The sequence below is a fragment of the Molothrus aeneus genome, chromosome 1 (genome assembly GCF_037042795.1).
Source record: "Molothrus aeneus isolate 106 chromosome 1, BPBGC_Maene_1.0, whole genome shotgun sequence".
NCBI lineage: Eukaryota > Metazoa > Chordata > Aves > Passeriformes > Icteridae > Molothrus > Molothrus aeneus.
Genome location: NC_089646.1, coordinates 119,551,919 through 119,567,423, shown reverse-complemented (window position 1 = coordinate 119,567,423; position 15,505 = coordinate 119,551,919). Strand labels below are relative to the sequence as shown.

At 40.4% G+C, this 15,505-nt stretch overlaps 1 protein-coding gene across 1 annotated transcript in view; it reads left to right on the top strand.

Annotated features, from left to right (window-relative positions):
- The window catches only part of SLCO5A1 (solute carrier organic anion transporter family member 5A1), a 66,725-nt gene that overhangs the window by 28,882 nt on the left and 22,338 nt on the right, over nt 1–15,505 (top strand). Inside the window, exons 2-3 of the mRNA XM_066547107.1 lie at nt 4,021–4,153; nt 10,225–10,445. Coding sequence (XP_066403204.1) covers nt 4,021–4,153; nt 10,225–10,445 — 354 coding nt within the window. The remainder of the gene's footprint in view (nt 1–4,020; nt 4,154–10,224; nt 10,446–15,505) is intronic.

Here is a 15,505-nt window from a genome sequence, read left to right as displayed (position 1 = left end):
TAAGGCAGCTTGCAAATCTAAGCACCACTCAAGCCTATGGCTATGAGGTTATAAGACAAATGCTGGATTTCTTTAGGTGCAATTTCAAAAAATTATCTGGATACTGTGTTCCCTGCCTCAGCATCAGAGTACTCCAGCATGTCCCTTGATAAAAATGTTTGTTACTTCCATTTGAAAGATCTTGGCTGTTACATCTGTGCAACTCCCTAGATCAAGATCCCAGATCTTGGCCTGAAGAGGGAGGACCAAAAAGAGTTAGCTGAAATCCCTGGCAGAAGGCTGAAAGGAGGATGCTTATGCATCATCTACATGTTTTTGAACCTTTTTCATGCAAAATCTGGAGACCTTCTAGTGTTCTGAGTGGAAAAAAATTCTGAAACTATTCTCCATAGGAATTTTTACTTGTGAAGCAGGTACAGTTTTGATGATACCCTAATTGAATCTGTTTCCAGTTTAGTTTCCTTCCTATATCATCCAGTAATCCTGGTGGCCTACTTGGGAATCAAAAACGTCTTTATTCCTGAATATAGCTGTGAGGGCTGTGACCAGAATTTTAAGGGTCCAGGACCCCTGAGTAGCGTGCCAGGGTGACTTATGGAGTTGGTTTGCTCTTCACTTGCACAGCAAGGTTTGAAAGTTTGGGGCAGATTCTTTCAAGTACCTCATTTTGAAATACTGAAATGTTATGCTTGCCATGCTCTGTTTAGTCTCTTTTATAAGTCTAAATCAGTTTCTTGCACTTGGTGTCCAATTTCTGATAGTGACCATTATTAGATGCTGAAAAAGATGCTGTATCTTAAAATGGCAATTTTACAAACTTACCTGCTGCCATTGACCAGGAGTGTGGAGGCTTTGTGTTTTCTGAAAGACTAAGAAAGTGATATTTTGCCTGTAAGTTATAGTAAAAGCAAAGCATCTTGAAGCCTGAAAAGCATATAGTAATTTTAAAATTGTCAACAGGATTTCTTCCTCTATAGCAGAACAGTGTACAATGTTACTTTTATCTTTATTGTGCAATGTTTCTGCTTACAAGGAAAACCCTCTGAAGTTTCCAGGTGTACAAAATACTCTATTTGGGTAGTGATCTGAAACATAAGCAGTTGCTGCATTTTGCTGCTTTCAGTGGTGGGACTAAAGCTGAATTAATGCAGTATAAGTATTTTTTCTGAATACCAAAGTGAATGGATTAGGTCAGTCTTTTACTCCCTTTGTGCTTCCTCTCTAAAGATTTTAGAGATCTGAGTTTGCTGTAGTTGTCTGAAACAATTTTCCAAGGAAACATTTGTAGGACAGAATTTATTACTGTTTGTAGGAGTGTGGAGATAGTTTTTTGTTTATTGGTTTTTTTTATCCTCCTCATGATGTGAATTTTTGCAAATAACAGTCACTGTGGGATTTATCTAACCACTTGCTACTAAGGAGCAGAGTTTCAATGTCTGATGGAGCATTTTAGGCATACAGAGAATTGTTTACAATCAATCAGTGGGGAACATGGCTGGAATAAATTTAAATAGTGAACAGAGTTCTGAAAACCATTATGTGAAAAGGACTTCAGCAAAATCTATTTATTCAAAATTTCAGTTTCATAAAAACCAAAAATGTGTTTGCAAAAAAAAGACTTGAAAGTGATAAAACTGTAATCAATTTGTGGTCTGGCAGCATTTTTTAGTATAGGCAGTTTTACCTTTTGTGGTGGCTTCTGTGATTTTTTTTCACTGCAATAAGGTTCTATTTTTACTTGCGAGAATGCTGCTTTTCTTCCTTCTCTTATTTCAAAGCATAAGATGGAAATGTGCAAGTTATTTTGGTTTAATCAGGCAGATTTAGTGATCCCTTTTTGCTTATTTTATTCTTGAGATATAATTTACTGTAACAGGTAACATGGAAACTCAAGCTTGAATAACTCAGTTACGCTTCTTCAGCTGCTGCAGTCTGGGATTCAGCATGTCTGATTGAGGATGGGACCAGAAAGAATGGAGTCTGTATATTCCTGTTGTGGACAGGGACTGGTCCAGTAACCATCTGGACCTAGAGAGAGAATTACAGAGAATTAGATAATCCATTCTTTCATGTGCTGCTAGAGGATCTGCAGCAGCTGAGCAGGTGTTGCTGTGCTGGAGCCTGGGTTTTGGTGATACAAGATAGGTGGGCAGAGAGCAGAGACCAACCCTTCCACCCCCCTGCCTTTTTTACTTACAGCCAGACCGTATGGGAAGCAGGGCAGAAGCATCTTAGAAGGAAAGGGTACCACAGGATGTATTAAGGAAGGAAAGAGATATTGTAGGGGAAGGGAATGGAGTGGAATAGAACAGAACATTTCAGTTGGAAGGGAGCTACAATGATCATTTAATCCAACTGCCTGACTACTTCAGGGCTGACCAGAAACTAGAACCTGTTCACTAAGCACATTGTCCAAATGCCTCTTAAATACACTGATAACTCTGGCACCTCCCTAGAAACCTTCATGGGTGTTTGACCTCCCTCTTCATAAGGAAATGATTCCTGAAATCCAATGTAAACCTCCTCTGGTGAAGTTTTGAACCATTGACATGTGTCTTGTCACTGGATACCAGAGAGAAAAGATTCAGTGAGTAAAGATCCCCTCCTCAGGAAGCTGTAGAGCAATGAGGTTGCCCTGAGGCCTCCTTTTCTCCAAACTAGAGAACCCTCAAGTCCTTAGCTGCTCCTCATAGGTCATTCCTTCCAGCCCTCTCACCAGCTTTGTTGCTCTTATCTGGACCCATTCAAGGACCTTCACATCCTTCTTAAATTGTGGTGCCCAGAATTGCACACAGTGCTCCAGGTGAGGCTGCACCAGTGGGATAGTCACCTTTCTTGAGCAGCTGGTGGTTCTGTATTTGGTGCACCCCAGGATGGGGTTTGTCCTGTTGGCTTCCAGGCCATGCTTCTGATTCTTGCTGTGCCTGCTGCCACCCAGCACCTCCAGATCCATTTCTGCAGAGAGGCTCTCCAGCCACTCCTCTCTCAGTTGATACATTTGCTTGATGTTAGTCTGTCTCAGCTGCAGAATCTGGTGTTTTGACTTGTTAAACTTTGTGCCATCAATCACTGTCCAGTGTTCCAGTCTGTGTAGATCCCTCTGCAGAGCCTCTTGTCCCTCCAAAGAGTCATTTGCTGATGATCCCACCTCTCAGTTTGGGATCATCAGCAAATGTGCTAATGGTGGATTTAACTCCTGCCTGCAGGTTGTTGGTAAATGTATTGACTAGAACTGGCCCTAGAATTGATCCCTGGGGAGAACCACTGGTGACCAGTGGCCCCAATTGAGCTCTGCCCTTCAGCCAGTTCTTCACCCAGCACAGCCTGCAGCCACTCATTCCACAGCTGGACAAGTTATCCTGAAGGATGCTGTGAGGGACAGTATCAAAAGTATTCCTAAAGTACAGAAAAACCACATTCATCACCTTTTCTTCATCTGTTGAGTGGGTGACCTTACCATAGAAAGATAACAAGTTAGTTAAATAGGACTTTTCTTTTGTGAGCCTGTATTCTGTCAATCTCTGAAATAGGAATATTTGATTTCTTAAAATGGACCATTCTTTTATAGACAGTATTAAACTGATGGTAACTAAATTAGAATGTTGTACATTCTAATTTAGAATGTACATTCTCTTTGATTACAATTTCTATTCTTTGCTTTTCTGTTTCTCTACCATTAGTTAGACTTTAAAAAAATTTATATGTTAAATAATTTTGATTTGAAGGAAATGTTACCAAATAGGAAGAATTTTATGCAAGTCAGGTATGCTTTCCATCCAGAATGCCAAAATAATGTATACTTGCATAATTTGACTGAAAATGTACAGAAAGCAGTAATCTTCTTACTAATATGTCACTTAGGCAGAAGTTGCTGACTTGGTTGCAAAAAAGATTCCTTCAAGTTTCAGCGTGCAGAACTTCTTGTTCAAAGAAACATCATTTATTTTGTGATTTCATGTGTAAATAAATAATGAAACATTAATTTTGTTCATCTGTGACTCTGACCTTTTATTTCCTCAGCCATCATGTATGTAATGGGAGCACTTGGACCTGCAGCTGGATACTTATTAGGAGGACTCCTTATTGGTTTCTATGTTGATCCTAGGACAACTGTGTACATTGACCAGAGCGATCCCCGATTCATTGGGAACTGGTAAGGATCAAGCATTTTTCAAAACTATTCTCTCAGCTGCCCATAGGGAATTAAGACAGGTTGGAAGATTTTATCCCTTGAGGATTTGTTTAAGGTTGTAGAAGGAGGCTGAGGAAGATGTTTCTGTTGATTACTACACACTAGCCTCTGACAGAGAGGAAAGGTTTGCCACAGGAGGGCACAGGAACAGTGCATGGAAAATCCCCTGTGTTTGGCTGTTCAGGACTGTCCCTGACCACAGTGGGCACTGACTGACAGTGCTCATCACAGGGATGGCAGGGCAGGATATTGGTGTTGCACGAGGCTGTGGATGATCTCTGCTGCTCAGAACCAACTCCTTTGCTACTGGAAGTTGGATTAATCTCTTTGGTTTTCCAGAGGAGGCAACATGAAACACTGAACTCAGCTGCCCAGATGAGAAACACTAGACTTTGCTGATCCTATTCCAGGTGAAGGAGATAGGATGGGGTCAGAACATGCCCGTTCCAGTCTTTCTTTTTTAGGGTGATGGCTTGTGTTTAGGCAGCAGATGCTGTAAGCATCACATTATTCTCTAGTAAGGAGTAGGCTTCAGCAGCACTGAGATGTAGCAGCTGTAATTGTTAGCTGATGTCTTCAGGCAGCCTTTGAGATGTGGCCTCCTTGGAAATGTCTTTGAGGAGGCAGGTCTTGAGGAGGCTTTAACTGCCTTTTTTTTAGGTAAATCATAAATCTGCCTTGAAGTTTTCATGCAATCCCAGAAAAAAACCTGAAGTTCATTATCCCAGGAAGAGACCTCTTCTTTGTAGGTGTAAGGTGCAGTGTCAGTTCTCATGCCCTGGGTTAGTGTTTGTCACTGCGCCATTGCAGTCCGTCTGTATCTGTTTCTGTTTATTCTGCAGCGATCTTTCCTGACAGTTTGATATGAAAAATTCTTTCTTTGGAGGCTTCTTAATCCTTCAAAGATTTAGTCCTGCTGTATTGGTCTTAGTCCAAGAGCATTGCTGCACTGTTTTGTCAATTTTCAGCAAGAGAAAAGCAAAGCTGAGAGCTGAGTGTGGCCTTGGGGTTAACAACTCCGTGCTCTGGTTTATCTACTGACTTATCTCACTGAAAGATCTGCTCTGTGAGTGTGCAGCTATGTCAGAATTCAGACTAGTCTAATATAAAAGATTTGGAATCAAAGTAAAATATTGTACATTCTTTGTGAAATTCTTACACTTCATGTGTTTTTAATGACATGTCAGAACTGGTAATCAGCATCTGATCAGTACTTTTTGGCAGAAATTGCAAACAGGCCCATAAATATATTTGTTAATTGAAATCAGTGGGGCTGTATGAATGTGGGATAAACTTTTGACTTTATCTATAACACAACCACTGATATAACTGAGTTTTAGCTCAAGCAGCTTCAGCAAAAGTAAAATAGCCAAAGCAAGAAAAAGTCAGTAAAAGTCATTCACAAGTTTCTTTTTTCATCTTGTTGATTAAATCCGTAGGGTCTGGCCTTCCTTGATGAGTATCCAGGTCTTTTTATTTCTATTTCATTTTTGACTATGTCACTTCTTTCTCTTAAATTTCTGAGGAGTATTAACTGCTATCAGGTCTCTGATAATTTGTTGCATAATCTGTGGTGGTATCTCATAAAAGTTTAGTGGCATTTGTGTCTCATTCTCTTTTCTCTTTCTGAATCTATGTCTACCCATTAAAAAAACAGCAAGACTCCTATGGTGTGAGGGTTAAACCTTTGTCCCTTGCTACTCATTAGCTGCCTGGTTGTAGAGAATTCTGGAAGTGTAGACTTTCATTTCACTGAAATGTATTTTCTGGGATTGTGACATTTTCTCCTTGGAGGGAAGTGCTGTGTAGTCAAGTCTATTTTTATTTATGCAATCTAACAATTTGAAATGTAAGAGTAGCCCAACACTTACTTTAGCTGACACGCTTTAAAAGTATGGTTCAATTGAGATAACTTAATGGGAGGTCATATATGAGATTTCTCAGTCTTGTTTCCTTTGAATTGAATTAATGTCTTTGATTCCTATCTTTTCTTTATTATAGCTGTAAGGTTCCTAATGTAACTTATCATGGGACCAAATTTAACAATTTCCATTGTTAGAGGAGGCAGTGCTTGCAGACAAAATAGTGAGTGTAGCAACTGTGATATATGGCTAAAATAAAAGCAGTATAGCCTATTTTTTTCCTTCAGCTGCTCCTTTCTAGGAGGTCTAGCAGGACACGTAATTTGGTTTATCTCTCGTGCAACATGGTAAAGTAAAATGGTTATTTTTCAGGGTTATGTCTGATCTGATTATTCCTTGAGTTTCACAGGACTTGGATTTCTGCTCCTGGGCTTTGCACACCTGGGGTTTCTGTAGGTGCTCTGGGCTAAATTACAAGCCAGCTGTCTCTGCCAGCCCATCAAATGTTTGAAACTGTTTTTTATTCAAATGTGGTAACTGTAGGGATATCTGTTGGAAATCATTCATCATGTTGTTGTCTTTGAGAACTGTTAATGTGCTGTACAGGGACCTCATTAGTTGTGGAGTAGCCCTTGGCAGTCTGTCAGGTGCTTTGAATGAAATTTTCTTTTGCTGACACTTTTCTGAGTGTTTTCCTAGTTCAAAATCTGTTTGATACTTGGGTCTTCCTATATAGTCTTTCATCAACATTCCACACAAGAAGTTTAAAGGAATTCCTTCAGCATTGTCTGGTCCTTCCTTAGCTTTAATTGCTTTATTTGAGGTCCTAGGGCTTGTGCGGATGCCTTTGAGGTATTCTTCTGCATATTTTCTTTGACTTCAGAAGACAGAAAATCAAGGGTTTTTAAAATTAATTAAATTAATTAAATAAATTAGGCTCCTGTTCTGACCTCTCAATTTCCCATTGTAGGTGTCCTTATTATTTTTGGTCTTTTGTCTGTTTTCCAATTCTTTGGTATTTCAGGAAGTTGTGAAGTGTAGATGGTGAGATAATTGCATCCAGTGCTGCATTTGTGACATCTCCAGCATTTGGAATGCTGTTATAACAGTCCCTTTGGATTTGAATTTCATCTTGTACTATATTACAGGCCCTGTCTCCTTTGCTGTTTCCTCCTGAGTGGGTGGTTGCAGATTTCTGCATATTATTGCCACAGATTGTTTCTTTGATCAGTGCCTTTGCAGCTTCTGCCTTTGAGATCCTGAAAGGGATGTTGCTACATTTTTATACAGACTACGGATTTATTTCGTCTGACAGTGCTGACTAATCCTCCTAAAAGTCTGCTTTCTAATCCATGTATGTTATCAGCTAAAATGAATGGAGGATTTTCTGTTTACATAATATCAAAATTAGTCAAAACTTTCAGTCACTTATATTTGCTTTGCAAAAGCTTCCTGTAAGCTTCTAATGAAAATAGCGTTACACATGGCTGTTTATTTGTTGTTTGCCTGTGTGTAATCATTTGCCATGCAAAGCATTGCATATGAATTTTTCTTCACTGAAAAATAAAGTTTGTAATATCTTTGCATTACAAATATGAGGCCAAATGCTTTTTGTTTCTTGTGCAAGAAATCCTGTCTACTCAGAATTTAAAGTGTTTTAAAATTTGAACAAATATATAATTAATAGTGTAAAGGTAGTACAAAAATATGTAAAAGTTGTTCTTGTACTGGGTTTGCACAGCAAGGTTTTGGTCGTAGGAGGGTTACAGGGGTGGCTTCTGTGAGAAGCTGCTGGAAACTTCACTTCTGCCAGAGAGAGGCAATGTCAGCTGGCTCCAAAAGGAGGCTGGCCAAGGTTTACACCATCAATGGTGGTGGTAGCACCTTTGGGATAACAGATTTAAGAAGGGGGAGACAAAAAGACATGTGCAACACTGGCAGCAGTCACAAGAGAGTGGAATGAGAATATGTGGTAGAAACAGCTCTGCAGACCCCAATGTCACTGAAGAAGGAGGAGGAGGTGGTGATGCTCTGGGTGCCAGAGCAGAGATTCCCCTGCAGCTAATGGGAGCCCTTCATTACGTGTTCTCTCCCCTATCCTGCTGAGGATGGGGAGTGATGAGAATGGCTTTGGTGGGCACCTGGCATCCAGCCAGGGTCAACTCATTGCTGGATATTATATTGGATATTATAGTAACGGATTGGATATTATAGTATTGGATATTATAGTAACGTGATTGACTTCCCTGGAATTTCCAAATACCAGCGTAGATTTGTGTGGTGGGTTGGCTTTGGCTGGCTGCCAGGTGCCCACCAAGATGTCTCACTCCCCTTCCTCAGCAGAACAGAGGGAAAGCACAATGGAAAGCTCATAGATCGAGATAAGGACTAATTGCTGTCATGGGCCAAGTAGACTTGATGTGGGGAAATTAATTTATCACCAATTAATAACAGGGTAGGATAGAAAGAATTAAAAAGAAACCTACAAGCACTTCAGACCTACTCCTTCCCTCTCCCAAAGCTCAGCTTCGCTCCTGACTCTTCTACATCCTCCACTGGAGTGATGCAGTGGGCTGTGGAAAAGGGATTGTGGTCAGTTTAGTGACACCTTGTCTCTTTTGCTCCTTCTCAGCTTCAGACAGTCTTTTATTAACTGGTCCAGCACAGGTCCTTTCTGTGGGGTGCAGTCCTCCAGGAACAGAATGATCCAGCCTGCAGCTTCTCCTGTGGGTGACACGACCTGCCTGAAAACCTGCTCCTGTGGGAGCTCTACTCCACAGGCCACAATTCCTGCTTGAGCCTGCTCCAGTGTGGATTCCCCACAGTCTGGAAGTGTATACCATGGTCTTGTCCTGCAGGTGAATCTCTGCACTTGGAGCTCCTTCTCCCCTTCTTCTCTCACCTTGGGTCTGCAGGGCTGTTTCACTTCACACAGTTGCTGTGCAGTGTTTTTTTCACTTAAGTAAGTGAACACCAAGGTGCCACAAGCATTCTGATAGGCTCAGCATTGGGTAGTGGTGGATCTGTTTTTAAACTGGCTGGAGCTGTCTCTGTCCAGCATGGGACAGCTCATGGCATCTTCTCACAGAAGCACCCCTGTAGTCCCCACCCTGCTACCAAAACCTTGCCATGTAACCCTGGTACAATGAGATGAGTCTGTAGTGAAAACTGCTCTTGCAGTATGTAAGAAGAAGTTTGTGGGTGGATTCTGAGGCTGTCTTTCTTCATGGAACCATCTATGTGAGGTTATGTTTCCCTTAGTCTTTCACTGTTAGAGGAGAAATGATGTTATCTGACACTCTGCTATCAGTGTTCTGGCTGCTGACTCGAATTAACTCTACAGAACTTTCTCGTGCAGCCCTTTTGCCCATCTGTGGTGCTGGGGTGAAGTCCATGAAGCTTTTTGGCTGCAGGGAGGACAAGTGTTTGCAGCTGAAGGGCTCTGCTCTGTATCCCACACATTGTCCCTTCTGTGGGTATGTCCCAGGTCATTCCCTGAGAGCCAAGGGATCATTTCAGTGTTGATTTATATCCCATGTTTAAAAGACAGAGGGAGAGAAGTGAAATTCTTTGTGAAGGCTATTTCAGGTTGCAGTCACAGAACAGAGTTTTGGGCATAAACCCTGGAATGAATTGTAGCACATCAGTTGTGACATTCAGGCTTTGGGAACTCTTCAGTTGTGAAGGGAGAGAATTGGACAGTCAGGGCAGGGAGAGGTGGGCACTGGAAAACAGAACAGATTTAGCCCTGATGTATTTATCAGGACATTTTATCTCCTCATGACATGGATAGCTTTTTCTGTGTTCTCCAGAGAAATACTACATTGCTCTACTGGGAATTATCTGTGAAAGGCTAAGTCAAAGTGAATATCTAATTCTCAGCACTTGGTACTGAAAAATTACCAAAACTGAAAATTTGTGGTAACTTAAAGCTGACACTATTTAATAAAATTTGGTGGGTGCTGGATAAATACCTTTCAGTAAATAAGCCAACAGAAACATCTTCTGATTAAGGAATTTAGTGCACTCCAATTCTTTACTCTTAGTGTCAGTTTTTCATATTTTGCAAGTGTGTCTTTCTAGGCAGTGCAGCTTCTAACAGTAGCTTTGATTTTTTTGTTTCATGTAATGTGTTTGCTTTTGTTTCCAATCCTGTTTTCCTGGCATTAGGTGGAGTGGATTTCTCCTTTGTGCCATTGCTATGCTCCTTGTGATATTTCCCATGTTTACCTTTCCGAAAAAGCTCCCTCCTCGACATAAAAAAAAGAAAAAGAAGATGAATTCTGATGATGTTTCAAGTGATGATGATGTGATGAAAGAGAAAACAAGTAGCAAAAATGAAACAGACAGTTCAGTTTCCGCCTCTATGGGATTTGGAGAGAATGTTAAAGGTAAAGTTTGTTTTTAATTTATAAATGCTTTAGATTTGGTGTGCAGGGTCATCCAGGATTGTATGGTGTAATTGAAGGCAGTTTTGACATCCTATATTTGCTATTATGTTTTGCTATTGAGATTTTAATAGATGCTCATCTTCTAAAATGACAGGGTGCAGCAATGATTGTAAGACATTATTTTCCTTGAATTGTCAGTGTTTGTGTACCTGTAACAACAGGTAGGCTATTTCCTATAGTTACAGGACTCCTACCACATGTATTTATGGATCTTAGAGTTTGCAGTTGTCACACCTGCTTTATAAGCTGAATTTCTTGGAATAACATGCTCTTCCACAGTGTAAGTGAAACAAGTAGAAGGAATTCTGGTATGTGAGTTCAAATACATTATTGTATTTGGGTGAGTTCATAGAGAAAGATGATTTGTTTCATTTTCCTTTCCTGTCTGTTTTGTACTGCAAATTGTTTTCTGAAGGCTAAGACAAATAAAACCTGTGCTAATTTTGAAACGTGAAGAGATCAAAAGATTGACAAGTAATAGAGATTTTTATTTTATTCAAGGAGTAACCATTACTGTAAAATGTAACAGTAAGTAATAATCATTGATAAGTTGCCTGGGGAAGAAGGGCAGTGTTGCTACAAATTGATTAATGTGAAGCCTATAGAATTCAAATTGATAATACAGACTTAACAATATCATAAAATTGAATAGTGTATGACAGGAGTGAATGTGCCTCAATGCCATTGTGTTGTTAGTGCTATTGTGTCTTCCTTGCATTCTGTGATGCAAATGCTGGTTGTGCCATTTCATGGTAGCCTGATAAATGCAGCTGGAACTGGGAGAAACCATCAAATATCTATTGTACCATCAGTCATAATTTGAACTCAAAACTTTTAAGTGTTTGTTGAAATAGACAGTTTTACTCTTTACTTGGATACAAGTCCAGGCTATAATGATTGGCAGACTTTTTAATGAATCACTTTTATGCTGAGTAGACAAGGCTTAGAAAAACCAGCTGTTTTTAGACTAAACCCAATGTAATTTAAAGTTATGTTTGCACACCTACATACTGATTTGCTCTGTATTACATTTACACTGGTTCTCCCAGGGTACTTAAAGTTACTGTTAATTTCTACAGAAGTAAAGAAAAAGAGGATACCAGAAATTCCTGGTGTGATTTTATTAGCTTACAAATCAGCTTCTTAAGGTCAAAGTGAACCTCAAATATCAGATCTTTCAGACCATGTTCTCCTTTTGTTGGCAAAGTGGTTAAAAATGTGATGGAGAAGCAAAAAACCACACTCCTTCCTCCTTTAAAGACTCTAGTCTCCATATTTGTGAGTCTGTTTTCTCCTCAATCCACACAACCAGTTGTGGTTTCTATTTGCCTTCAAACTTACTGGCCTCTGATCAGTGGAAGTAGTTCAGGGTTAGTCCTGTCAAGATTTTCTCGGTAGCACAGGGAACTGGGGGAGTCTGGTCTTTGCTGGACTCCTTCCTAATGATTGCAGACAGTGTCACAGCAGAGACACTGCTTCACCCTTGGGTGCACCTGGTGAAATACAGTGTACAGATGAACTGCAGCTGGGTGGGTTTGCTGATGCAGGTTCTCTGATACACAGTTTCACCTTCCAGGCCATGTTGTCTCTACAGGTACAGCAAGTACAGAAAAAAACAAGTATTTGCTTGGGAGAATGTTTTCTAGGACTGTTTTTTACACAAATGAAAACTTCTGTATGTCTCATCTTGGCATGTGTTTCTTTGGTGTGTATCTGCCTAGATGTATAACATACATTCTGTAAAATTCTATATGAATGTGTTAATGGAGCTACCAAAATAGAACTTTTACTACACAAAACTTTTAGTTTTCTTTAGAGGAGAAACTTCACCATGTGGAACAGTGAAAAGAAACATGCCAGAAAGATAGCAAGCTAGTTGAGATAAGCAGAAAAAGTATTTTTCTATAAGCTGATAATAGCTTTCCCATTCAGTTTCAGTTACTCTAGCAAAGAAGGACTACAGCAGGAATGCACTATCATTTAATTATTTTTCCAGTTTAAGTGGGCTTTATGGAATAAGATCATGCCTCAAGCTTCTCAGCTGAGGTAATTTTGTTTATAATGGGAAGGAAAAAAGGATCATATGTGTCTAAGTCATTTAGCATGGCTTCTTCTGAGATGCAGTGTACATTTTATACTTTCCATTTAATTTCAGAGCTTCATCTTTTTATAGCACTGTGGGCAGAAACTCCATTTAGGCAGTAGCCAGGAGACTGTTGATTTAGTGGGTCATATCTTCTGTTCTATACTAATAAATATCAATGATGTCATAGTCTGCCATGAGAGAGGTCAGTGCCATCAAATCTCTGAAATCTATGCAGCTTTGGTAAGGAAAGTAACTGTTTTCTTCTTCCAGTATGATCTCATCTTACCTGAGAAGCCTGGCAAAGTGATTTTTCTCCTGCTCTAACTTGTTCTAATTTCATAATTAATTCTCTAGGTGAATGAAAAGGTATAAAAAAGTCATAAGAGTATTTTTTTCTGCATTGACTGCCAGTATAAGCTGAAGAAATAAACCAAAAACTGGCTCCATCTGCAAGTAGCCTCAAACTTCAGTGACCTGAGCTTTATTTTGGCCCATGGTGGAGCTGAAATCAGATAAAAATACAGATACAACTTTGCTTTTTCACTTGTTTCAAGTTGCAAGGGCTTGGAATTCAGTCTTTTCTTACTTACGTTTCAAGTAGAAAATGTGAGCTGAAGAATGCTTCTGAGTCAGGTATCAAAAGTACTAAATAAAAGAGTAAGTAGGTCACAGGAGGAAGAAAACTGGATGTAGTTTATTGGGAAAGATAGAGGTAGCGTAGATTACATGAGCTAGAGAAGTTTTATAATGAATAAACCATGGTTCAATCCCATATGTAGAGATAACACATGAATCTGAGCAGACAAAACTACTGTTTTCATTTAAAATCTATATTCCCTTAGGGTTTTGTACCATGGAAATTGTATCTGCAGTCCCTTTCACTTACCACTATAATGAAACTTACTGTGCAATTGAATAAAGGAGCAGTGTAAAGAAAGCAAATGGATATATTACTTATAAAAAACTGATCTAATTTGAATCAAATAATTAATCTAATGAATTACATATATTCTGTAGCCTTTGGAGTTTTTTGTTTTGTTCCTATGTACAGCCCTTTCTTAAATGTAGAGTATTCCTGTCTGGCTTGTCACATCTACCAGCTATCCTGTGCCTTTCTTGGTGAGTTCCTGTGAGCGGCAGAGACAGGATAATAATGATTGTCAGGGCATCAGCAGAGAAAAAGAAATTCCTGAGGTGCTTGTGGTTGCAGGATAAGCCCACTGAAGTGCTTTGCCAAGGAACTGGATTGGAGTTTCTGTGCTAGCTGAAGATCAGTTGCCAGGCATCAGAAGGGAGGAGGAGACAGTGGGCTGTGTGTGGGGGTACTTGGTGGGCACTGTGAATGTCAGAGGGTTCAGCAGACCATGGGCTGGAGATCCTGCAGTGCCACTGACCTTGAGCAAGGCAGTTCCCTCTTGTCCTTTCTTAGACTGTCCTGAAGAGCTCAAAATAGAAAAGATTGGCATAGCTCCATGCAGTGATGAGCAGTGCTAACTGGAGCCTTGAGGACCTGCTCTAAATCAAATTAAAATAAGTAATAATCATATCAAACTGGCTCTGAAGCCCTCCTCTCTTGATGGGATATTAGGGGCTGTTCAATGATCCAGCCACCACCCAGGTGCTTAGTGCCTGTCCTGAGAGTTGAATGAGGTTGTTTAAATGGTGTGGGAGTAGATAACGAAATGGCAAAATACTGTTCTGGAGATTAGTGATTAGCTCCATGCAGGATATATTTGACGTAGTTGTGTGTCACTTTGCTGGTTTCCATTCTGAGAAACAAACCAGAGATTCTGACTCAAATCTTGGCTCTGCTTTGTACGGCACAAGAGTGGAAGCTGCCCCTGAGGCCCTGGTGTGGAGCCAGCCCTCTCCAGAGCTGCAGGCTTGGGTCGTGTGTCCAGACTGGGAGCACTAGCAGAAGGGAGGTCTTCTGGCTAATATCTGCCTCACCCTTTGTCCTGGTTTAGGGCAAATTTGGGAGAAAACCTCCAAAAGGGGACCCCTCCAGAAAGCAAACCCACATGGTCTCTCCCCCCACCCGGTTCAGGAAGGATTCCTTGGAGAGAAGTGGAAAGAACCTGTTTATTTAACAGGCAAAACACCCCCCAGCACACAAAATGAACAATACTGGATGACACCACTCTTGCACCACTCTGAAAAAGATGACAAATTCAGAAAGTCTCTCTTGGGAGTCATTGCTCTGTTATTGGTCCCTCTGGTGCTAGGAATGGCTGCTGCAGTCCACAAGGTGTAAACTCTTGGTGTTTCCCAGGTCCCAGTCCGGAGCAGGTTCGAGTAGATCCAAAAAAAGGGAAAGGAGAAACAGTCCAGGAAAAATTTGGACTGCTTAGCTAAACTAACTGATGAGCAGAAGCAAAAAGCAAGAGCAAAGCAGGAGCAAAGCAGAAGCAAGAGCGAGAGCAAAGCGAAAAGCCAAGCAAAGGCTGCACTATGTACTGCCCTGTCTGTGTGTCCTGCCAGCCGTGGGGGAGTGGCTGATAAGAAACCAAAACAAAACTTTCACTCTTCAGAGCCAGTCTTGAAGGCACAGAACATCATATCCAGCATAAACAGAACACACGAATGGGGATACGAGTGTCATAATGTCACCCTAGGACACCCTTACAGGAGACTTTCCTGATGGACTGCAGAAGGATAGTGCTGTAGACTGGAATGATTTATTCACCTGATTGTATTCATTGCATTGCCCTGGGCTGGGTATGCAGGAACAGGGATAAAAGAAACTATATTAAATGTTGAAAAAGGAGGTGAAGTCAGAATTATTTGAGTTTTATTGAAATTCTGTTTACAGTGCTTTGCTTAGAGAAATATTTATGAATACTTGTATTACTTGCAGATTTTTCTTGCTTTTCCCCTACCATGAATCAAGTAATGGTCCAGCACATGAGTGGAA